Genomic DNA, 24,798 nt, shown 5'->3' with positions numbered 1-24,798 from the left:
TTGAGAGATTGGTGGGACAGCAGCTGAGCAGTCTATGTGAACAACTTGTGAGGCCTTGGGTTTTTAAAATAAAAAATGTTGGAACAACAGTAGCAGCCTGAGTGGGGTTGGCCAAGCTCTCTCAGATCAAGGATTTTCAGTTAGCTTTCAGCAATCACTGTTGTGGGCTTGATATGGAATCTATTCTTCCCTCTCTCAATCAGAATTAAAAGCGGAGGGTTCTCTTCCTACACTGCTGGATTGCATGTGAGACAAAAATCTGTTTTCTGAATTTGCTCCTTTTGCCATAAGGACATGTTTGTGGGATGCTACTGTATTGGAACAGTTAAAAGGCATCTGGATGGGTATATGAATAGGAAGAGTTGAGAGGGGTATAGGCCAATGGGACTATATTAATTTAGGATATCTGGTCAGCATGGATGAGTTGGACCAAAGGATCTGTTTCCGTGCTGTACATCTCTATGACTCTAATTAGTTATCGTTACTGTTTCTATTACTCTTAAGTTTTCCAGTAGAGTTGTTATTTGAAGTTTTGCTTTCTTTTGTTGTATTTTAACGATAGTGTTTAACCAGTCAAATCGCAACTGGAACACAGCACTTCACATTTGCCTTTAAAGTAAGACGACGTTAGGGTCGAGGCTACCTTCTTAAAATATTTTGGAGGGCGCCTGGTCTTGTCCATAACAGGTTCCACACATAGATAACCTCATTGATCTTTAAGGGACTCTTATTTTCTTCCTAGTTGTTCTTTTGCTCTTAATGTACTGTAGAATCTCTTTGGATTATCCTTAGCCTTATCTGCCAAGGCCATCTTCTGATTTCCCACTTAAGAATGCCCCTAATGCCCTTCTATTTTTCAAGAAATTCACTTGATCCCACTTATTTACACCAAATATGCAACTCCTTATGTTCTAAACACATTCTATTATGTCATCATTTAGTAGCAGTAGATTAAGCAAATAATCTTTCTACATCATTAACCCTTGATATATCATCAGAAAGCTAATTTAAAAAAACACAAGTCATCTAGAAGGAAAGAATTAGGATTGGATTCATCTGCCTATTTTACATATTGCATAATTTTACTTTCATTCAATAGGAGGTCAAGACAGAGTATAAATTGGATTGTTAATCCTTAACAGCTTCCTGAAACAAAAACAGAAATTGCTGGAGAAACTCAGCAGGTCTGGAAGCATCCCTGGAGAGAAAGCACAGTCAACATTTTGAGTGCAGTGACTCTTCTTCAGAACTGGGCCTGAAATGTTGCCAGACCTGCCGAGTTTCTCTTGCAATTTGTTTCTGTTTCAGATTTTCAGCATTCACAGTTCTTTATTTTTTGTTTAATGTTTCCTGTCTGACACACGAAGTTAAAATGCCCACATCATACCTCTATTTCTTAATCCATAACAACATCTCGAAGTAGCTATATTTTGGGAATCAAAGGATAGATTTCTAAGCACCTCAATGCAGTACATGGTTGCAAGATACTGTTGATTTATTTTTAATAATGAATAACCTTATTAGACTTTTCCCGCAACAGACAATCTTTAAAAATAATTTTTCAATGATTCCTTTCCATCTTAAAAGAAAATTTTCCTATAGTCAAAGATTTCAGACAAGGCACAGAATCTGCTGACACTTTCTAAAAGAGTTAACCTTGGCTGAGTGATAGCAGATTGATCTTAAATTAAAGAGTCAAAAATTCAATCGCTACTCCAGAGGTCTGGGCACACAATCTAATTTGGTACCAGTGTTGTATCAAGAACTATTCAAAGGGGTGTCGATGGTAGCAATGACGTGGAGGTGCTGGTGTTGGACTGGGGTAGACTGGGTTATAGTCCAACTGGTTTATTTGAAAGTACTAGCTTTCAGAGCACTGTTCCTTCACCAGGTAGCTGTGGAGTAGGATCATGAGACAGAATTTATAGCAAAAGATCAGCGCCATGCAACTGAAACAATATATTGAACAAACCTAGATTGCTGTTAAGTATTTCATCTTAGCTCAGACAATGGTGCGAGTTTACAGCCTGTCTGTATCCTAAGCTTGAGTCAGACTGGTTCTGTTTCCAAAGTAGGAATTTATAAAATGTAACATGCACTGACTACCACAGATTGTACACTTTTTAAATGGAAATTTACCCCATAGACATATGCATGAGGGAGGGAGGGGGAGAAAAAAAAAAGAGAGAGAGAGAGAGCGCACGCGCGAGAGTGTTTCCGAGTTGATTCGTCCCCTTTATATACAACCTTAAGTTATCCGGAGAATGTGACTTAAAAGTAGTTCTGGGATTTACATATTAGTGAAGCAAAACCTGTAACCCATCCTAAAAGGATGAAAGACTAAACAGCAATCTAGGTTTCTTCAATATATTGTATTAGCTGCATGACACTGCGATCTTTTGCTCTAAATTCTGTCTTATGATCCTGCTTTACAGCTACCTGTACAGATACAAAGAAACCTGTTGGACTATAACCGGATGTTGAGATTTTTAACTTTATTTAAAGGTGAGCAGTGAAATTCTTGTGATGTTTTGATTGGACAATCATTTTCAAAAAGCTGATTACTGCTTACATATCTCATAAGATGATCTCTGCAATGTTTCTAGTACAAATCTCATTCACATGTTATCAGTGGATCTGGTTTGGTTTGACTGGATTGCATGCCTGCTGAGTCAGCAATCCAATTTCTACCTTTTGTCAGCATTGCTCAGGTGATAGCATTTTCATTTTTGAGTCACAAGATTAGAGATGTAAAACTCTCTTCAAGGCTCGAGGACAAAATTTAGGCTGAAACTCCAATATAAAACCAAGAACATGCTGAACTATCAGAGATGCTATCTTTTAGATGGGATATTAAACTATGACCCCCTTCAATTAATAATTTCAATCGTAGTCAAGGATTAATTATAAAAACGTCTCTTTGCCATTATAAACTTGTATTCATCAGGAATTTATTCCTATACTGAATTGGAAGATCGCTTATTCTATTTACAAAGGATAGTCTATTGACCATAAGACCTTAAGACATAGGAGTGAAAGTAAGGCCATTCGGCCCATCAAGTCCACTCCGCCATTCAATCATGGCTGATGGGCATTTCGACTCCACTTACCCGCATTCTCCCCGTAGCCCTTAATTCCTTGTGACATCAAGAATTTATCAATTTCTGCCTTGAAGACATTTAGCATCCCGGCCTCCACTGCACTCTGTGGCAATGAATTCCACAGGCCCACCACTCTCTGGCTGAAGAAATGTCTCGGCATTTCTGTTCTGAATTTACCCCCTCTAATTCTAAGGCTGTGTCCATGGGTCCTAGTCTCCTTGCCTAACGGAAACAATTTCCTAGCGTCCACCCTTTCCAATCCATGTATTATTTTGTAGACCTTAACTACATCACATGGATTCAAGAACAGTGTTTTACTTCATGACTAGCATTCATTGTGATGAGACAGAAATTTCAAAAAGTAATGTCCTCAAGGTGTCTCTAACCAGTCATAGTAAAACATTAAACACAGAATAACTAAAACACCAATAAAGTCTGATACTAATTAACTCATTTATAACTATAAATTTTGTCTGCACAATGCTTAGTGTACTTTGGGGGGGGGGAGAGAAACATTTGTGAACATTTTGATATACTGCAATGTGATTACATATTATTGAGGTTTGTGTAATAATTGGGGGGGGAAATACAATTTCTCCTTGAAATAAAAACTTCAATATCCTTCAAGAACAGCATACTATTTATCACAAGATATTTTTGCATTGCCCTGGGAGAAGGAACAAAAGCACAAATATTTGTGATTTAAAAAAACAAGGATTTTATTAAAGTCTTGTTCCTCCAGAGACTTTGTGCACTAACCTGGAGAAACAGTGAGAGCGATATAAACTTCTTCTGTATCTGACCATTCCACCTCTCTCAGAATTACTGCATGAATCTTTGTTTGACGTTTATTCCATCTTTTTAAAGTTTGACTCCAGCTCCATAGGTATATAGAGCCTTGCATGAAACCTTTGGAAGCTGTGCAATGACAAAATATTTAAGTACAGCAGCTTCAATAATCTAAAAGGTTTAACTATTGCTTGGCATAAACACCAGTTACAAGTTAAACAAAATATAAATAATTTAAATTGATATTTTAGGAATGAGTTATAACAGTGATAAGTTTTGCCATTAAAAAGTGCTTGAATACTTCAATCGTAGAAACACTTTTAACTTTGACTTAATTACAGGTTACGCAACAGCTTCATCATTGGCATCGGAGGCTTGAAAAATAGCCATTTATTTCTTATGTAAATTTGGCTTCAAATATAAGCTTCTAAAAACTGCACTGTCGAACAGTGTGTTTTAGGTTGATTATGCCATATTGTGACTGTACGTAAGAAAGTGCAACTTCATGCTGGAAACCTAAGCAATGAGCTGGACAACCAACCAAAACTACCCAAATTCAATTTATCTAGGGAATAAATTTTGATTCCATTTGCAATGTTGCATTGCTTATGAACTTTAGTCACCGATGCAACATGAACTTGGTAAACTAACTTAAATTTATTACGTTAGACTAATTTAAATAAATGTAATCTCAGATTTAAGTGGCTTTCAGCATTCCTACAATTTCCATTAATTATAGCATACTTACCTACAAGATCATCATTGCAGAATGCCAATGAATCAGATTTACTACTTTCTTTATTGCAGACTGGGAACAGAAATTCCATCTTAATATTTCTAATAGCATAGGAGAATAGCAATATGTTATTTTCATAATGAAGCACTCCACTCAGCAGCATATGAAAAATGCACTTCATTTCAATATTAGATCAATAATCTGCAATTTCTGGTCTTTTCATCAGCCACTCAATATTATCAGAGTAAAAATCAAATTAGTAACAAGGAAAATTAGCCTCAAGATAATGTTATTTCTGGCTTCCAGCAATTTGCTTTCATTTTACAGAATTAATGCGGTTGTAAGAAAAGAAATTGGAGAGAATTTTAATTTGAAATGAAACTTTTGTTTGGTTTTCAAACTTTTGGATACATTACAGCTGTTGCAAAAGTTGCTAGACTTTGATCACTTGGCAAATGTCTAACATGGGTCACTAGAACAAGAGAATACTTAAAAAGTAATATTTAAGTAATATTTACATAAAATATTGCAAATTTGATACTTTCTTATTCATAGCCAACACTTCATTACCAACATCAATTTCCAAGAAATATTAAACATTTGATTGAAGATTGTAAACTAAAGGAGCCAATTTTAGGGTTTTATGATCAGCTTGAATCTCACGTGCAAACCATATTCATTTCTCTATTACATCCATGTAGAAAATGCAGGAAGGGGGGTCTCTTTATCCTAACCACTGCATTCTAATATTTGTGTTGCATATGATCAGTAGTGATAAGGTAATCAAAACCTTTTTTGCTTATTTGTACAATTATTCACAACTCCAGACAAACTCAGATGTGTTGAGGTTGGCATCGTAGGAAACTTCAAAGTAATGTGGCAATCCTAGGAGAATTTTACTGTGACAAGGTGGAAATGTCATTTCGAAGCTCAAAACATAAGTCTAACAGTTGCCTTTGCCAAATGAATTCATAATTAGTCGGCCAAAATAATGAGAAAAAACCCTTCAGAATCAGGTCTGATGGCAAATAATAGTGCAGTCAGAATATGGATCCCTTTTAAAGGCTTCCGAAATTTGGATGGAGCCGCATGAGCAATCTGTGTAAGGCCTCTGTTACTCCACAGCATCACCTCCATATGTCAGCACTGGAAGTGGATGCAGTGAAGTGGCCACATGATCTTTAATATTCCTGTGAATATATAAGAGGTTTGTGTGTTATAGGTGCCTTTACAACAGATACCACAGCTTGGCATCCTTTGCTTTTCCTAACCTTAACCCTAACCATAGCCTCTGAAAACAAGCCGCCCCCATGGTCATTCTCAGTCATGTCTATTAGATCCATTCAATTAAGCATCCACCTGTCATAATACCACCAGGAATGCTGGTGCAACTTCCTTTGGTGAGACAAACCTCCATCAACATCTGTTGTTGCCTCTTTTTGCCTATTGGAGGGTTAAGTACCAGCAGGAGACAGGAGTGCACTTCTCCAGCAACCTCATCTTCATTTATCTCTCTGCAGCATCCCCAATTACTCTGGAAGCTTCAAACTGGGCAAGAAACATTTACCTTTTTGTCCAACAATAAATGACAGCTTGTGAATAGCATTAGCTAGAATATTTTAATATTAGGGAAGTAGCCTTAGTCCCAGAGGCTGCTGTCACAGTAGGGACACACAACTGGTGATGAGTTTAATCTGAGGATCATTACAAATTGGGGAAAGGGTGAGATTAAGAAGGCAGGGCCTCCAGTCTGATGTCAGTAAGTGTGGGAACAGAATTTGTGCTGCAGTACTAAGAAAAAGCAAGTAATGGCAATCTCAACAGTAAGTTTTTAAAATTACATTTACAGTCGCAAAATAATAATTGAATTTGGAATTCAATTAAGAGCATAATTAGGAATATGAAATTTCCTTCAATATTAGCAAAAGAATTCCAAATTAATCACTTATGTTTAAGGAATGCACAACAATAAATCAATTACTTAAATTTACATTCAGCCCATCTTAAAGCGATTTATTAGCAATTAGAACCCAACAGGTAAGTAGTGGGTGAGTGAGGAGAGTGAGGAGGAGATAAACAAGTACAGAAACAAAACAGCCTTTCAGGAGGCACTTGAAGGTGAGACAGAAGTACCAAGGCTGAGTGGTTTCAGAAGAGATTTCCAAATTGCAGGTATGTCCGTTGGAGTGTGGTGGTGGGAGATGGTTTGAGAGTAGTGGGTGTGTGAGGAGAGTGTGTGTATTCTCAGTGCAGACCCATTACACACAACATTGGAAAACCATTCTGGAAGATGCAGGGATAAAGACAGAAGAAACTGCAGAATTATTGGAGACATCTGAATAAGGAGGATCACTGGCACCCACGAGATTACACTCAGTAAAGGTTTCAGGAGGGATACTACATATTCATCAGAAATGCGATTAAATATTAATACACAAAATAAACTACTCACCTTTTGCTGTCATAGTTAGTTAATGAGATATCCCAGGCAAAGCATCCACCTTCACAAGCAGCCACGAGGTATTGATCAGGGAAGGTTGGAACAAGACTCATCTTCAAAGGGGTTGAACAAACTTTCAAAACCAGCAACCGACTAGGAGCACAAAAAGATCACTGGAATTAGTCACAGCAATTACAAGTCCCTATGTTCCCAAAGAAAGAAAAAAGTCCTTAAAAATAAAACACCTCTGGAACTTGGCACAGTTGCAAATCCATTAGTGCAGGGTTTCGAAAACTGAGTTATGACACTCTGGAAGCTTTTGGGGTTGCAATCTGCAAAGCATCAATGGCAATCAGGGAGCTTGGTCTGTCTTGACAGTTGCAAAGCCCATTTACAGGTTTGGTTTCTTCCTATTGGTCAGCACAGTTTCATTGTCTGCTCTCTGTGGTTTAATCACTGCCACCACCACAGCCTTTAAAAAGGTGGATCATCACCTTTCCTCAGGGTAAAACTAATAGTTTTATAGCCCTGCGTAACAAAGCAGGACTCCTTCCAAACCTAACTCAAAAATTCCCTTTCCCCTCTCTGCACAATTTTCATTCCAGTGTCATATGCAATTTGAAACATTAAAATGGACCCACATCAGGAGGAAGTCCAGAAACACTACTTGTGATTTTGTGCGCTTCTATTAATGCTGTAGAATATGTGCTGATCATTCCTTTTCTAATTATATTACTCACAGACTAGATAGTATGATTAATAATACGATATAATAATCCAATCGATGATATACGTATTTTAAATTCATGATGAAGGAGCACATTTATATGGAATTAACATTTTATTTCAAAAACCTTTAAACAGGCAGGACTAAAGGTTTGACATGAAATTTTAAGCTGGCTTTAATGCTGTCCATCACGGTGGGAGGTTCGCTACGTCAGACTCCTGATTAAGCAGGATGTCAGATGTAGCAGGGAAACATTGAATGAGCCAACTGGTATCCATTAGCCTCAAGCTCACCATATAAAGTGGTGACTCAGGGATTAAAATGGGAACTACACAGCTTTCACACCTCCTGAGGGGGCACCAGGCAAATCAAACTGGGAATGACAGGGGGACTCCTGCTTAAGGGGGTCTTGTTATCAGGGACTCTGCTTCTAATAGAGGGGCCTGACAATTGTCAAAGTGCTAACCATTAAAAGCTAACATTTTCCCTATGATCCTCCTTTCAATTCTCCTAGAACCCACCATCTTTGGTCTGTGGTCCCACAATGATCCAGGTTCAGGTCCAGGGCTAGGGCTTGTAGCAGCCATCAGTCCTGCTTTGTTGATGACACTAAGAGGTGCAGATCTTGGATTGGCCAGCACTTCTCAGCAGGGGAAACTTGCCAAAGAGAACTTCAATCACAGGGAAGACCAGTTGGTGACCACTCAGTTGCCAAAAGGTTCAATCAGGTGTCCCTCCCTGTATTCTGATTTGTATTAGCATTTAACTAAAGTCTAACTAATTCTGCCAGGATTCCAACAGTGCTTCATAACTACTGAATATTCATCTCATACACGATGCATGGTACTCAATTTTAAAAAGCGTCAGAAACAAAGGTGTCTCTATTTAGCCTTAGGTTGTAGATGACACATACTTTGCATGTTACAGCTGACATGATGCTGTTACATAAGATTTGTGACACGTAATATCTGGTATTTTAGTGAGAATGAATATGGAAAAATATTGCATGAATTTGAATATTTAGCCATTGAATAGGCCATGGAACTTTGCAGTTCCCTCAGCTCCAAAGATGTACTTTGCCAGTTGAGTAGTGGACATTTTTTTTTAATTCTTTTCAATTTTAACTTCATTTAGTTTAGATTTTTTTAGATTACCTACAGTGTGGAAACAGGCCCTTCGGCCCAACAAGTTCACACTGACCCGCCGACGCGCAACCCACCCATACCCCTACACTTACCCCTTCACCTAACACTACGGGCAATTTAGTTACATTTTTCTCTATTTCCTATTCCTGGTAATATTTTTCAATTTTTGGCTTAACTCCACATATATGTCAGACCTCTTAAAACACTCTTAATCGTATTTTTCTTTCAGATATTTCAAATTTACTTATTCCAGTTCAATTTTTTAATACAATATTTCTTTTCATTTTTAAAATCACTTGTTGCTCTCTTCGCCAGACAGATATGCTACAGCTAGTTGCACAGATCACAGATGCACAGTTGTTACTGCCTGACCCCCAATCTGTTGTTGGCTGAGAAAGATTAGAGTGGGCACTGTTCAATACTCTGACAGCCAATCCCACCAATGGCACAGAGTGACCTCCCAGCAAGTTGCTTTCTACCTCGAATGATTTGTCTGAAAGCTCACCTCACTGACTTGCTCCTTATTCTGTCAAGGGTTAATGAACTGCAGCCTGACAATGCCACAAATCCTCAGTGCGGCACAGTATCTGCAAACTATCCTACAATTACAATTTTGATGCAACTGATTAATGAAAAATCCATGGGAAGGCCATTCAAGCACTTAAATCATCAAGCCACCTACTCGATTAAAACATAATTCTATGCCACCTTCAAGTCAAATGTTTGTAAAAGGTGGTGATTTTTGTGGACTCAGTGCCCTTTGAAACAGTAATGGATGAGCAAATGAAGTTATTTAAAAATGCTGTTTCTATTCACTTCGTAAATCTGCACTGCATTTACCTCACTCTGAAGTTATAATCATTATCTGGAACACCAATATCCCATAAGATGATGGTTTTATCGTAGGATCCAGCTGGTTAAAGGAAATGAATTACAGCATTACAATCTAAAACACAAAGACAGGTGAGGAAGGCACTCCTAAATCATATCTACTTGAACTGAACAGGTGACTTTTATGACCCTGTTGTTACAATTAACTAGTGAACAGTAACTCTATATTGTAGTGTGGACTGATCTGGTGCACTGTGAATTTAATATTAAGTTAAACTGGTTGCAAGGGATTTATAAAAATGATGAAATTCAACAAGTCAGTAGTGCATGCCAAGAACTCACTAAAACGGAAACTGTTTATGAAGGAGTGTCTCAGGTTCCACTCAGGTGAATGTCAATGTCAAAGAAGGGGAATTTCAATCAATTAGACATTTCTCCCACCATTATTCAACAGGTATCGTTCTATAAACTACAACTGATAGTAATCATTCTTCTCCTTTCACCTAAAGTGAGTGCCCCTTTAGTAAGCTGATAAGGACAAAAGGGAAAGATGAAAATTCCCAATTAAATAGATAGGAGCTATTTCTAATCATGATCTCAACAAGTACCAATATTCCAGAAATGTTTATAGGGAGATAATCTACAACCTCTATTGCCCACACAAGTATTCAAGCAGGAGTCTTTGCATGAAAAATACATGGTTAATGATCAGTTCAACTGCTATAAAATGAAAAGTAAGAATGTCCTTACATGGACAACAATATAAAAAGCTGAAGAAGTGAACATTATGATGGGAATGCTGAGAGAGGGAGTGTGAACATTGTTAGAGAATTGTGAAGGAGGGAGGGTGAACATTGGTGTGAAAGTATGGATATTGTTAGAAGTGCAGTGGGAGCAGAGTGAACACTATTGAGGAGCAAGAGAATAGGAAAGTTAAACATTGCTGGATGTGTGGAAGGTGCTGGAAATTGTAGGAGGGAGAGAGAAAGGGATTGGAGTTGTGTTGGGGTAGGTGAACAGTGGAGAGGGAGGAAGAGTGTATACGCAGTGTTGTGTGATGGGGAAGGGAGAGTCAGCTGCGAGTGAGCTATTCCAGGTAAGGGGCATGGGGGCCAAGATGACCTGTATAAGCAGGAGGGGGGGAAGAGAGAGGATGAGCAGAGCCAGGTTGGCAGTGGATGAGGCTTTCAGGAGAGACAACTCCTTTAAAAACTTGATAGGTCAATGAATGAAGACAAACCTTAAGAATGTGCCTTCAGTTCATTTTGAGAATGGGAACATGGCTTTTTTCCTGGTATGTTTTACCTCTAGGTCTGTGAGGCTGCCCATTGCTGGATCAAAATGGGAGCCTTCATTGAAGGTTCATAGGTTCCAGTGTAAAAAGGCAGTGTAGAAGTTATTTAATATTTCAGTTGGCAATTGATGCTGCCACACTGCTGCTGACTATAAAGATCAAGCAGAAGATTAAGAAGTCAATAATCCTGGTTGCAACATTTTTAAGTACATTATGCTTGGGAAGACAACAGGGGAAATGCTTTCTAGAATTAATTAGGAGTTCTCCCCAAATCCATATCTCCCTGATCTGACAGAGGATACAAATTTCAATGGTACTGGTTCTGGAAAATGAAGTAGAACAAAATAAACCAGTTAAAAATAAAAATAACAGATAATGAAGAGTCAAAGGTAAGAATGTTGGACCTGAAAAGGAGAAAGTTCAGGGTGATGAATAATTTTCCCCAAGTTTATAAGGAAAGCTGGCTTGGCCAATGAAACAGTGAAAAAAATATCCTAGTGATAAGCAGCCTGCATGCTTTTAGCTTTTGGAAGAACCTGCTTTTTTACAGGAAGAATTAGGGTGAGGCCCTTAATTGGCAGCCACTTGCCATGGACTTTCCTGCCCAGAACTTAATTCCATTTAATATTCATTGGTTATAGTACACCATAGATAAACCTTAGCATGAAAACATTATGAAGCAAGAAGGGATAAGGAGATTAAATTTCCACTGGAACAGAAGATCAAGAGGATTTTTTTAAAAATTCTGAATGGTTAATAATAAAGACCTAATCAGTTTCAAACTATTAGAATGAGTTTAAAAAACTGTCTTAAGTGTTGATGTGAATGGCTATGCTATAAACCTCTACAATCCAATGTACATGAGCTTTAAGTATAACAGAGTAATTACAAAATCTCCTAAACTAACTAAATATAACAGTACAATTAATGTTTTCTCTCCTTCAAATTATATTTTAAAAAGAAACTTAACTCGCTCTCCTTTGTCAACCCAAGAGAGAGATGTGAAAGTACATCCCATAGAAAATTCAATACTTACTAAAGAGGAACGTTTCATGTTTTGGAGAAAAGTAGAGAGTCGAGATCGCTTTTTTGTGAGCCTTTATCATCCCATAGCAGTAACTCACTTTTACATGTATCAGCTTTACAACACCCATCTTTCCACCTACAGCTAACACGTTGAATTTTCTTTTCTGATTATCAAACACAGTTAAGGTTGTCCAAGCAAGGGAAAAGAATTCCTGAGAAAAATAATATAAAACAATTAGAATCTTATCACGGAAACTGTATTATTGCTACACTAATCCCTTAGTGGATGACCATTACCAGTCCCTGATTACAGATGAAAAAGAAAACTTTCTGGCACAGAAACAAACTTAGTGACTAGCAAAGTAGTGTTTCACATCTTAATGTTATACAGTGTATTTTGTTTCATGCATATCATAATTATTGTCCAAAATCCTAGTCTGCACACTTATAAATATTTATACTAAATGCATATTTTGTATAAGAAACAAGTAAGAGTCTTTTAATACCCCAAGTCATCGGTTTAAGTATTTTCCCCAAATTTATAATATACATAATGTTTGCGTTTACTCTGATTTCCGATCGGTTAGATATTTATAACAAAGGAAAAAAAAGTTCACTGAGAAAGAGCTTTGCACAAAGTGCACAGGCAATAATCTATATTGCTGGGTGGACAAATTATACAACTGTACTCACCTCTCCAACTGATTTATACTTATGACGGACAATTCCAGTTTCACAGTCAATAATGCAAACTGAATCCCCTCCACATGTAGCAACAGATTGAGATGACACCAGCCCTACATTAGATAAAATAAGTTAAATACAAGGCATATGCAGTTCCTGAAGACATACATTTTCCATGACATTTTTTTAAAAAAAGGTCAAAGAACTGTAAGTAAATGTCAAAGATTGTAAAAAAAAAAAGCCAGGAACTACAGATCAGTGAGCTTTACGTCAGTGATGAGTAAGTTGTTGGAGGGGATTCTGAGGGACAGAATTTACATGTATTTGGAAAAGCAAGGAAAAATTAGGGATAGTCAACATGAGTGGGAAATCATAACTTTATTGGGTCTTTTGAAGAAGTGACAATGAATGAAGGCAGAGCAGTAGATGTTGTCTATATAGACTTCAGCAAAGCATTCGACAAGGTTCCGCATAGTAGATTGGTTAGTAAGGTTAGATTGCATAGGATTTGGGGGAGCTAGCCAAATGGATACAAAATTGGCTGAAGGCAGGAGACAGAGGGTGGTGTTGGAGGGTTGTTTTTCAGACTGGAGGCCTGTGACCAGTGGTGCACTATGGTGCTGAGTCCACTGCTTTTCGTCAATTATACAATCTGGATGTGAATATCAGAAGGATGGTTAGTAAGTTTGTAGGTGACACCAAAATTGAAGTTGCAAATGACACTGAAAAAGATTACCTCAGAATACAATGGGACCTTGATCAGATGGGCTATTGGGCCCAGGATTGGCAGATAGAGTTTAATTTAGGTAAATGTGAGGTGTTACATTTTGAGAGGGCAAACCAGAGCAGGACTTATACACTTAATGGTAGGGTCCTGGGGAGTGTTGCTGAACAATGAGACCGAGCAGTGCAGGTGCATAGTTCCTTGAAAGTGGAGTCCAGGAAGACACGGTGATGAAGAAAGCGTTTGGCATGCATGCCTTCATTGGTTAGAACACTGAGTGTAGGAGTTGGGACAGCATATTATGGCTGTACAGGACATTGGGGGTGCAGCCACTTTTAGAATGCTGCATACAATTCTGGTCACTCTTCTACTGCCAGGGTTTTGTTAAACATGAGAGGTGCAGAAGAGATTTAAAAGGATGTGCCAGGACTGGTGGGTTTGAGTTATAGGAGGAAGGTGAATAGGCTGGGGCACTTTTCACGCTGTAGTGTTGGAAGCTGACTGATGACCTTATAGGGATTTTAAAAATCATGAGGGGGATGGATAGAGTGAATAGCCAAGGTCTTTTTCCTAGGTGAGGGAGTCCAAAACTGGAGGGAATAGATTTAAAAAGTGAGTAGAGAAAGATTAAAAAAGGACACATGGGGCAACTTTTTTTTGACAGAGTGTGAGTGGTTAATGTGTAAAATGACCTGCCAGAGGAATTGGTGGATGCAGGCACAGTTATAATGTTTAAAAGACATTTAGGTAAGTACATTTATAGGAAAGGTTTGGAGGAATACGGGTCAAATACAGGCAGGTGGCACTAGTTTAGTTTGGGAACATGATCGACGTGGACAAATTGGACCGAAGGGTCTATTTCCATATTGTATGACCCTATGACTCTAAATGGAACAAGGTCAGATTGGGATGTCTGGTTAGCGCTAATCATTTGGACCGAAAGGTCTGTTTCCATGCTGTATGATTCTAAACTACTTGACTATTCAGAGAAATCAGATTGTTATTCTCCTTTAACTGGAATTTCTATTGTTTTAACTAATTTAAATTTACAGGCAGAAGATATATGCAGTCCTGCACAGCATCACCTTAAATAACCACTCAGAACAGTTTAAATTAGAACATCTGTTGTGCTATAATTCTTGTTTTAATATTTTTATGACATACATAAACTACACACATCCTTATGTGAATACCACTTTAAAGCCCAATTAAGTTAACAAATATACCTCTTTCTTGTTCAGAAATGTTTCCATGTGGGTTTTTTTTATTTACTAGCTTTGGATTTTTAAATGTAGAGCTAAGGATTGTGAAATGTTGCTTCCCAATTTAAGTTACACTAACAAGAAGGAATGGTATTTTTCACTTGATCAGTTCGGTGCTCAAATGTCTGGAGCTGTGACAGCCAAAGTGGAATCAAAGGACAAGAGTTGTGGGGTACAAGTTGGGAACCCTGATTTATATACTTGATGACAAAGTAGATAACTTGTGCCTTCGCCTCACTGTTCCTTCCAACCAATCAGGAGTGTAATGTGAAGTTAGCACTAATGACACCGACTTTTTTTTGTTTGTTGTGGGAACCTGAGCTGTCCAAGCATTTGACAGCCAGAATTAAAGCGCTGTGACTATGGTCTACATTAACCTTTGATATAATGCCATAGAGAAGAATAATGTCTCCTAACATCCCACATGATATCTGTTCATAATAAATGAAGACATAAGTATTAAGAATTCTTAAAGCAAGTTCAGTTTAGGGATGAGAGGGGTGAAAAAGAGTGGGAGCATCCAAATCCAAAAATATATTGTTTAATTGCAAATGGCTGTTCTTTCAGAGTCAATGGCAGTTAAAGACCTCCCAACATTAGGATCGCTCAGAAAAGGGGAAATAATTTTTAGATTGCATCTAGATTCCTACTCAACTTTTTTTGTGAACTCATTTTTAGACTGTCCACCTGGAGATTTCTGCAGACTCAATGAACGTTTTACAAGTGCTGCTCCATGTGTACATCAATTGTTAAAAAATGATAGAATGTGGTGGCATGGTAGGAATGCCACCTCATCTCATTTGAATGACTAGTATTGCCTATTTGGGTGCTTGCAGCATAATGTAATGGGGACCGAGATCCAATGTTGATTTTCCTTGGTGCAGTACCTGAGGAATCATTCCCAGGTGAAGGGAAGACGGACAGTTTTCCCTGCCACTACAAACTGTTCCTCAGGCATTGCAAGTCAGAAAAGCAACATTTTAAAAGTTTCATTAGGAGAACAAAGATCCTTTTAGCATTATGGCTAGAATATTTTAAAAAGTACAATACTATTCAGTCTCTAATTTTGTGGCCAATTTTCCCCCACACTCTGCCTTCCGCTCAGCGCCTATTGCAATCAAATCTATCCACCCGTCATTTACTTTCTAAAACACAACTAAAGTTTCCTGGTTCTTGGATTTGTGGTTCGCTCAGTCTTGATGTATTTGTTCCTAAAGCATCGAGTAGATTTGAACGATAGCTCGCTTATATCTTCACCAGTATAAATACATAATCACAGAATGCATTGCTTCCAAATGCCTGAATTTCCTCTGTGCTATTGTGACCAGACTTCTGGACAACTCCAGGTGTAGTCAAAACAGTGGCATATGTAAATCCAATCGCCTTTGTTCTGGTTTAAGTAAGCAATTTTTCAGTACTCCTATATCTGTCTCCTCTTCTGCTCTTGTCGAAGAGTATTCAATGGAATGTTATATGTGGATAATGTGGGCCGTGTCAAGAAATGTGGGAAAATTTTGAGAAGTTAGACAAGGTTTTTCCTTAATGCCGGAAGCAATGCTTTGAATTTTAAAATGAAGACTTGAGTGTCAAGAAAAGATTCTTGAGGAAGGAAGCAGAGAAATGTCTCGTAAAGAGAATACTTGCTGTTAACATCCTCATTAACAGATCTTGCCTCATTAATATACAAATTCAATTACCTATTACAGGAAACTAGGTGTTGACAATTCCCCAACATGTATGTCAGAGTGGGTATGTTGGCATATTCATGATGAATGAGATTCCAGGAATTCTTTCAAGATGGCAGCAGTGATCCCAATGAGGACACCAGCGAACCAGAACAGTCATCACAGGGATCCACAGAGGAGCGACCACCAAGGAGGAGTCAACTTGGACCCCCACCGGAGGGCAGCTGCCCTGGGCTTGACATGTATGCTGAAACAGTCAGGAAACAAATGCCAGATTCATCAGCCACACACAAGGTACAACAAAACATCACCTGATCACAACGCAATGCCATCCATGTTCTCAAAACCAATCGCAACATTGTCATCAAACCAGATAAAGGAGGAGCCATCGTCAGTCAGAATAAAACAGATTACTGCAAGAAAGTGTACTGACAACTGAACAACCAGGAACACTACAGGCAACTACCAGCCAACTCGACCAAACAGCACACCTATGAACTAAAAACATTGATCAAGACTTTTCATATAGTCCTTCAGAGTTCCCTACGTGCCCACATCCCACGTACTTCTTGCGTAGGCAACTTCTACTGCCTTCCGAAGATACACAAATCCAACACGCCAGGATGCCCCATTGTATCAGGCAATGGGACCCTGTGTGAGAACCTCTCTGGCTATGTTGAAGGCATCTTGTAACCCATTGTCCAGGGGACACCCAACTTCTGTTACAACACAGATTTCTTACAGAAGCTCAGCACCCAAGGACCAGTCGAACCAGGAACATTCCTCGTCACAAGGACGTTTCAGCACTCCTAGCATCCCCCATAATAACGGCATCATGGCTACAGTCTCAGTACTTAATACCAACAACTGTCAATCTCCAAGCATTGTCCTACAACACACCTGCTTCATCCTCGACCACAACATTTATAGAACAGAACAATATCGTGCAGAACAGGCCCTTCCGCCCTCAATGTTGTGCCGATTTGTGAGCTAATCTAAGTCCATCCCCCTACACTATCCCATCATCCATGTGCTTATCCAAGGATTGTTTAAAGCTCCCTAATGTGACTGAGTTAACTACATTGGCACGCAGGGCATTCCACACCCTTAGCACTCTGTGTAAAGAACCTGCCTCTGACATCTGTCTTAAATCGATCACCCCTCAATTTGTAGCTATGCCCCTTCATACAAGCTGACGTCAACATCCTAGGGGAAAATAAAACTTTTGTCTACCCTATCTAATTCTGATATTCTTATATATCTCTCTCAAATCCCCTCTTAGTCTTCTTCTCTCCAATGAGAACAGATCCAAGTCTCTCAGCTTTTCCTCCTAAGACCTCCCCTCCAGACCAGGCAACATCCTAGTAAATCTCCTCTGCAACTTTTCCAATGTTTCCACATTCTTCCTGTAATGGGGTGACCAGAAGTGTACACAATATTCCAAGTGTGGCCGCATTAGAGTTTTGTATAGTTGCAACATGACATTACGGCTCCGGAACTCAATCCCTCGACCAACAAAACCTAACACACCATGTGCCTTCTTAACATCACTATCAACCTCGGTGGCCACTTTCAGGGATTTATGGACATGGACTGCAAGATCCCTCTGAACATCCACACTAAGAATCTTTCCATTGACCCAGTATTCTGCCTTCCTGTTATTCTTCCCAAAGTGAATCACCTCACATTTATCTGCATTGAACTCCATTTGCCACCTCTCAGCCCAATTTTGCAGTTTATCAAAATCCCCCTGCAATCTGCAACATTCTTCCACACTGTCTACTACCCCACCGACTTTAGTTTCATCTAACCCATCCACCTATGCTTGCGTCTAAGTCATTTATAAAAATGACAAACATCAATGGTACCAAAACAGATCCTTATAGCACACCATTAAATCACCGGACTCCAGGCTGAATATTTTCCATCAACCACCACTCGCTGCCTTCTTACAGAAAGCCAGTTTCTAATCCAAATGGCTAAATCACCCTCCAGCCCTTACCTCTGCATTTTCTCCAACGGCCTACCACATGGAACCTTATCAAAGGCTTCACTGAAGTCCATGTATACCACGTCAACTGCCCTACCCGCATTCACATACTTGGTCACCTTCTCAAAAATCTCAATGAGGTTTATGAGACATGACCTGCGCTGCCCTTGAGGAAACCATGTTGACTCTCTGCAATCAAATTGTTGCTAGCTAGATGATTATAAATCCTATCACCTTTGACACCCAGTTCTTCATCCTGACACACAGAACAGCCAAGGGGACTAAATCTGCACTCCAATATGCAAACATTTTCATGCATAGGTTCAAACAAGAGTTCTTCTCTAGGTAGGACCTCCAACCAACACTATACACCAGATATATTGATGACATTTACTTCCACTGGACCATGTCACAGAAACAATTACGCAGGGATATCGACGAGTTTCATCCCACCAAACTAACCATAGACTACTCTTTAGTGTCATTCTTGGACACATGCATCTCCATCAAGGATGGGTACCCGAGCACCTCACTATACCGCAAACCCATGGATAACCTCATTATGCTACATTTCAAGCTTCTACCCTAAATATTTTAAAACAGCCATTCTCTACGGACAAGCACTATGCATACACAGGATCTGTTTAGATGAGGAGGAACATGACAGACACTTGGAGGTACTCAAGGATGCCCTCCTAAGAACAGGGTACGATGCTCAACTCATCGACTGCCAGTTCCAATGTGCCACAGTAAGAAACTATGATGACCTCCTCAGGAGACAGACACAAGCTGCAACCGATAGGGCACCCTTTGTTGTCCAGTATTTCCCAGGAGCCCAAATAAAACTACACCATGTCCTTTGCAGCCTGCAACACATTATCGAGGAAGATGAACACCTTGCCGAGACCTACCCCACACCTCTACTTCTCGCCTTTAAACAACCACCAAACCTTAAACAGATCATTGTTCGCAGCAAATAGCCTGGCCCTCAGGACAACACCATCCAACCCTGTCACGGCAGATGTTGCAAACGTGTCAGAGCGTTGACACAGATACCACCATTACATGTGGAGACACCACCCACCAAGGACGCGGCAGGTACTCATGTGACTTGGTTAACGTTGTCTATCTCATATGCTGCAGACAAGCATGCCCTGAGGCATGTTATGTTGATAACACAGAGAGGCTGCAGCAACAGATGAATGGACACCGCACAACAATCACCAGCCAGGAGCGTTCCCTCCCACTCGGGGAACACTTCAATTGTCTGGAACATTCAGCCTCGGACCTTCAGGTGACCATGTTCCAGGGTGGACTTCGGGACAGGTGACCCCACTGCAACACAAACAAGTTTGTGGGGTGAATTTGGACTTGCAGAATCACATTTTATTTTGCTCAAAAACTGGATAAATCCATGCAAGGATCTGTAAATCCCACTTTAGAAATATAATCAGTCTGATCTAACATTGGGACACAAACATACTTTAACTGCACATCTTCAATGTATTGTCTGAGCTGAGATGGCACCTATTGTTGAAATCTACTTTGAAAATGTAACCTTTAAAAAGTTCTGGGATTTTAAATATGAAGGATCCAAAACTGACATGATCATTCCAAAAGATAACAAACAAATTTAGCTTAAGTCTATTATTAATTTACTGCACTTTGTCTGTAGCAAGAACATCCTTCTCCAGATAAGGAGAACTAAATTGCACACAGCATGTCCCATGACATTGCAATCCCACTGCTATAAATTCTGCATCTTATGATTCTGCTCCACAACCATCTGATGAAGAAGCAGTGCTTCCTCAGCTGGTGCCTCCAAAAAAACCTGTTGGACTATAACCTGGTGTTGTGTGCTTTTTAACTTTGTTCACCCCAGTCCAACACAGGTACCTTCAAATCAAAATAAACCAGGGAATTGATCAAGGGGAAAATACAGTAGGAGATTAAGCTTGCAGGGAATATAAGAACTGACTATAAAAGTTTCTCTAGACATGTAAAGAGCAAAAGACTGAAGACTATTGCAGATCCTTTAGTAAGGAACAGTAATTTATTAATGGAGAACAAAGAAATGGCTGATTAACTAAATTCATACTTCATTTCTGTCTTCACAAAGGAGAACATGAATAACATAACAGAAATGATGGGAAACACAGGGTTTGGTGAAAGTGAGGCACTGAAACAGATCTGTACGAGTAGAGAGATGATGTCGGGGAAATTGATAGGATTGAAGGCTAATGAATCCCCAGTGCCCGATAATTAACATCTTGCAGTTCTTAAGGAAGTGGCCCTGGAAATAGTGGTTGCATTGGTGGCCATCTTCCAAGATACTTTGGACTCTGATGGTTTCTACATTTTGGAGGGTAGTTAAAGACACTCTACTATTTAAAAATGGGGGGTAGAAAGAAAACAGATTTATAGACAGTGAGTCTGATGTCCATAGTGGGGAAGTTGCTAGAGTATATTATCAAGGAGGTAAAAACAATGACTGCAGATACTGGAAACCAGATTCTGGATTAGTGGTGCTGGAAAAGCACAGTTCAGGCAGCAGAGGAGCAGTAAAATCGACGTTTCAGGCAAAAGCCCTTCATCAGGAATACAGGCAGAGTGCCTGAAGGGTGGAGAACTAATGAGAGGAGGGTGGGTGTGGGGAGAAAGTAGCATAGAGCGAGTCTGTTTCAGGACATGGTTGAAGAGCTTCAGGGCAGAGGAAATGACCTGGGAGTTGCAGTGGGAGAGGGACTCCCTGAGATTCTTGTAGAGAGAGGAGGAAAACTTCAAGGCAGGCATCCTTGCAAGAGGATTCGCAGTAGGGTTAAGATCAAAGGATTTTTTAGCAGAGCACTTCAAAACAGGGGTAGAATTAGAAACAAACAAACAGTCAGCATGGATTTTAAAAAAAGGCATCAACTTGACAAATCTATTGAAATTTTTCAAGAAAGTAATTCACAGAGTTGATCAAAGAAAGCCAGTAGATCTGTATTTTTTGACTTTCAGAAGGCTTTCAACAAAATCCCACATAAAGAGATTAATGTGCAAAATTAAAGTGCATTGGATTGCGGGTAGTGTATTGAGATGGACAGAAAACTGGTTAGCAGACAGGAAGCTAGGACCCCAGCTATTCATAATATATGTTAATGATTTATAGGAGGGAACACAATGCAAGACCTCTAAATCTGCAGGTGACACAAAGCGGAGTGAAAGAGTGAACTGTGAGGAAGATGAAGAGATGTTCAGCGAGGTGTGAAGGCAGCAAACTGTATGTTGGCCGTCATAGTAAGAGGATTCAAGTACAGGAACACCGATGTCTTGCCACAACTATACATGGCATTGGGGAGGCTACATCGGCAAATGCTGTGTGCAATTTAGGTCTCCTTAACTGAAGGAATATGTTCTTGCTACGGACAGAGTGCAGCAAATTAATTCCTGTGAGTGAGTGAGGTCGAATGGCCTTCTTCTGCGTCTACCTACGTTCTATGTAGATGCTGGTTTATGTAGTCTGCTATACAAGGAACCCGATCAAGTGCGAAGCCTATAGTGTTCATGGGATTATCTACCAGAAGGATACTTGGATGTTCAAGGACTCACCAAAACAAAGGCAGAGCCTGGAAATTACAATTCAAGGAGTGCTTACTTTCCATCATCCTACAATCCCATTGCATCAACACAATGGGAAAGAAAATGGCCGCAACAACACACACAATGTGCAGGTACATGCTTTGACCAGTGATGGAGAACCCAAAATATAGCAGCATAAGGCTATTCAAAAAAAAAAGAGAGACCCATCTACTTTCCATGACACATCTGTAAGCACTCAATCACTGGCAACCTTTATCTATTGCCTCACTGAGTAGTATACACCCCTAGGCACCAAATATTACGATCATTTCATGCAAGAGCAACACCTTTGGCCACTGAGACCATATCGATGCCTGTACACCTGGTCAAATGTGCCTAGTTTCAGCAGCTTCTCAAGTCAGATATTCCTCCATGGAAGAACATGGAACATCAACTGATGTCTAAGCTCAGTAAGTTACAGTAGGGACTACGCAGAGATTTAGTTGCACTGAGCATTTTTTAAACAAATGTCAAACTTAAACTGCAATGCCACCAACGTGCCCCTCAAGACGTTTTCTTTCTTCACTCCCTTCCACATCTCTCACTACAGATTTTGCAGCCAAACAGGTGTCTGCTCTACACTGGAACTTGTTGGTCTTGAAAGTTTGATTGGATTACTCCAGGAACATCTGAGTCTAGAAAGCCCAGACGGGCTAGAAGCGTATCCTCACCAGAGGCAAGTTCGCCATCCTCGGATTCAACTCACACAGATGTGAAGGTCGTAGGCAGATTGGAGAAGGAAGGCCCTGCCACGCTGGAGTGTCTTGAGAGAAGGGCCTGTGTGCAGGTCCTCCTCCAGTGAAGTACTTACTGGCATGCCCAGTCACCTTGAGGACAGGCCTCCTGGTGTGATGTCAAGGTGGACCACCCTCTTGACACCATGCCATTGCCACCGACCAGAGTGGTTAGGACAATTGAGTATAGTTCTGCACACTTATTCACAGACCTAGAGATTGCTAGATATGGATCTCCATGGCAGCTATCAGATGATCACATGCTTGCTACAGCTAGATCCAGCGGCCTCTAGGCTATGAGGGTCATTGTCTCCCACATACTTACCTGTTTTTCCTGTGTCTGCTTGTGCATGTGCACAAAGTCCCTGATTACCGAACTACAAAGTCCTCTCTCGCATGGGGAGGAGCAGGTGCTTGGCCTCTAGCAGTCCCAAGTACCAGCAACTGGGGACATTTTTTCTTTGACCAGCTCTGGAGATGTGACAGTGACATGCTCATCTGCTTATGCTTCTAATGTAAATTAACTAATATGGCCACTGACATGGTGGGGGGTTGCAGGGGACAGCCTTGCCAACACTTCCTCTGAACTCTCCTTGAGAGGTGGTAGGGGGGCTTTCTTGTGGGGCAGCCTGCTTGGCTACCGAGATAATGGACATCCAACTTAAAAACATGCAAAATACTAAAGGAAGAAGGTTTTGCAGTCCTGTGAAATAAGTTGTGTGCCATAGACGAGACTGACATGCACAAGCAAACAAAAGAGCACCAGGGACGTAATGCGGGAAGCAGTGCGCTGTGGCTTAGAGGCTACATTTGAGCACCTAATAGCTGCCACGGACCAACTGATGGCTGTCCTAAGGACCCACATCCAGCAATGTCAAGGTTAAGGTGAGTGAGGAGTTGATTTTTTTTGGAATGAAGAATAGTACTTATTCAATTGGTGAGATACAAATGTCTTGCTCCCCCTGCAGGAACACAATCCTAGTCTTTTCCTAGAATTTGCCAGGATTCTGTCCGAGTGAAGGGTCCTAATATTTTGCACTTTACTACCCACGCATGCTCCCTTTTCCTAGAATAAGATAAATAGAGGGATTAAGTGAGGTGAAAGTAGGTTGCTGTTCACCCAAGTGCATGTGAGAGATAGGTGATGAGGTATTCAGAGTGGATGAAGTAGGCAGTGCAGAGGGCATGCAGTGTTTGTAGTGTGTGTATCTGTAGTATGCGACACTGATCGGGGCAGGGAGTTGCATCCAATTGAGAGAGTCATGAATCTTGTTGAGATGTGGGACAGCAGCATGGATACAGCAGGTGAGAGGGAAGATAGTGTGGAGCAAGTAATTGATCTTTTAGCAGCACTGATGAGCATTCCTCCAGGCAGTTAGGACTGCAGTGACCCAGGTGGCTACCCTGAACCAGGCTGACAGGGTCTAATGGGATGGCATAGTGGCTCAGTGGTTAGCACGGTTGCCTCACAATGACAGGGACCCGGGTCTGTGTGGAGTTTGCACATTCTCCCAGTATCTGCTTGGGTTTCCTCCCACAGTTGAAACTTTATTGCTGGAACAGCACAGCAGGTCAGGCAGCATCCAGGGAACAGGAGATTCGACATTTCGGGCACAGGCCCTTCTTCAGGAATCAACGGCCTGTGCCCGAAACGTCGAGATAAAAGGTAGGGAGGAGGGACTTGGAGGAGGGGAGTTGGAAATGGTTGGTCAACATGATTAGAAGGTTGTGGGGAGATTGAGGAGGCAGGGAGAGATCAAATCATAGTGACGAGTAGGGTTTGGAGAAAGGTGGCCAATCACAGTGCAGGAACAGGTTCACTTGAGGGACCAGATGAGGTCCTGTTTCTGCTGTGTAGGGTTTTGATTTACAATCTGTAACTTGCTGATTTTAGGAGGTTTGAATCACTCCCATATCCCAAACACTTTGGAGTCATGGGAGTTTTCGCTCAACACTGAGGAAAACGCAGTTTTAAAGACCATTCGGTAGCTGAGGTCCTTGCTGGTGGT

The 24,798-nt window shown here is 40.3% G+C and overlaps 1 protein-coding gene across 6 annotated transcripts in view; it reads right to left on the bottom strand.

The window, feature by feature from the left end:
* Window positions 1–24,798, bottom strand: part of lrwd1 (leucine-rich repeats and WD repeat domain containing 1) — a 57,863-nt gene that overhangs the window by 5,927 nt on the left and 27,138 nt on the right. For 5 of the 6 annotated variants that reach the window (XM_043718744.1, XM_043718743.1, XM_043718745.1 and 2 more), the window contains 6 exons: window positions 12,783–12,886; window positions 12,100–12,301; window positions 9,779–9,851; window positions 7,079–7,219; window positions 4,639–4,727; window positions 3,861–4,019 (listed from right to left, as the gene is read on the bottom strand). In XM_043718744.1, coding sequence (XP_043574679.1) covers window positions 3,861–4,019; window positions 4,639–4,727; window positions 7,079–7,219; window positions 9,779–9,851; window positions 12,100–12,301; window positions 12,783–12,886 — 768 coding nt within the window. The remainder of the gene's footprint in view (window positions 1–3,860; window positions 4,020–4,638; window positions 4,728–7,078; window positions 7,220–9,778; window positions 9,852–12,099; window positions 12,302–12,782; window positions 12,887–24,798) is intronic. The other variant, XR_006315826.1, reaches the window with a different exon arrangement.

The sequence above is a fragment of the Chiloscyllium plagiosum genome, chromosome 28 (genome assembly GCF_004010195.1).
Source record: "Chiloscyllium plagiosum isolate BGI_BamShark_2017 chromosome 28, ASM401019v2, whole genome shotgun sequence".
NCBI lineage: Eukaryota > Metazoa > Chordata > Chondrichthyes > Orectolobiformes > Hemiscylliidae > Chiloscyllium > Chiloscyllium plagiosum.
The sequence above is the reverse complement of the archived record's forward strand: the minus strand, read 5'-3'. Positions and strand labels throughout refer to the sequence as shown.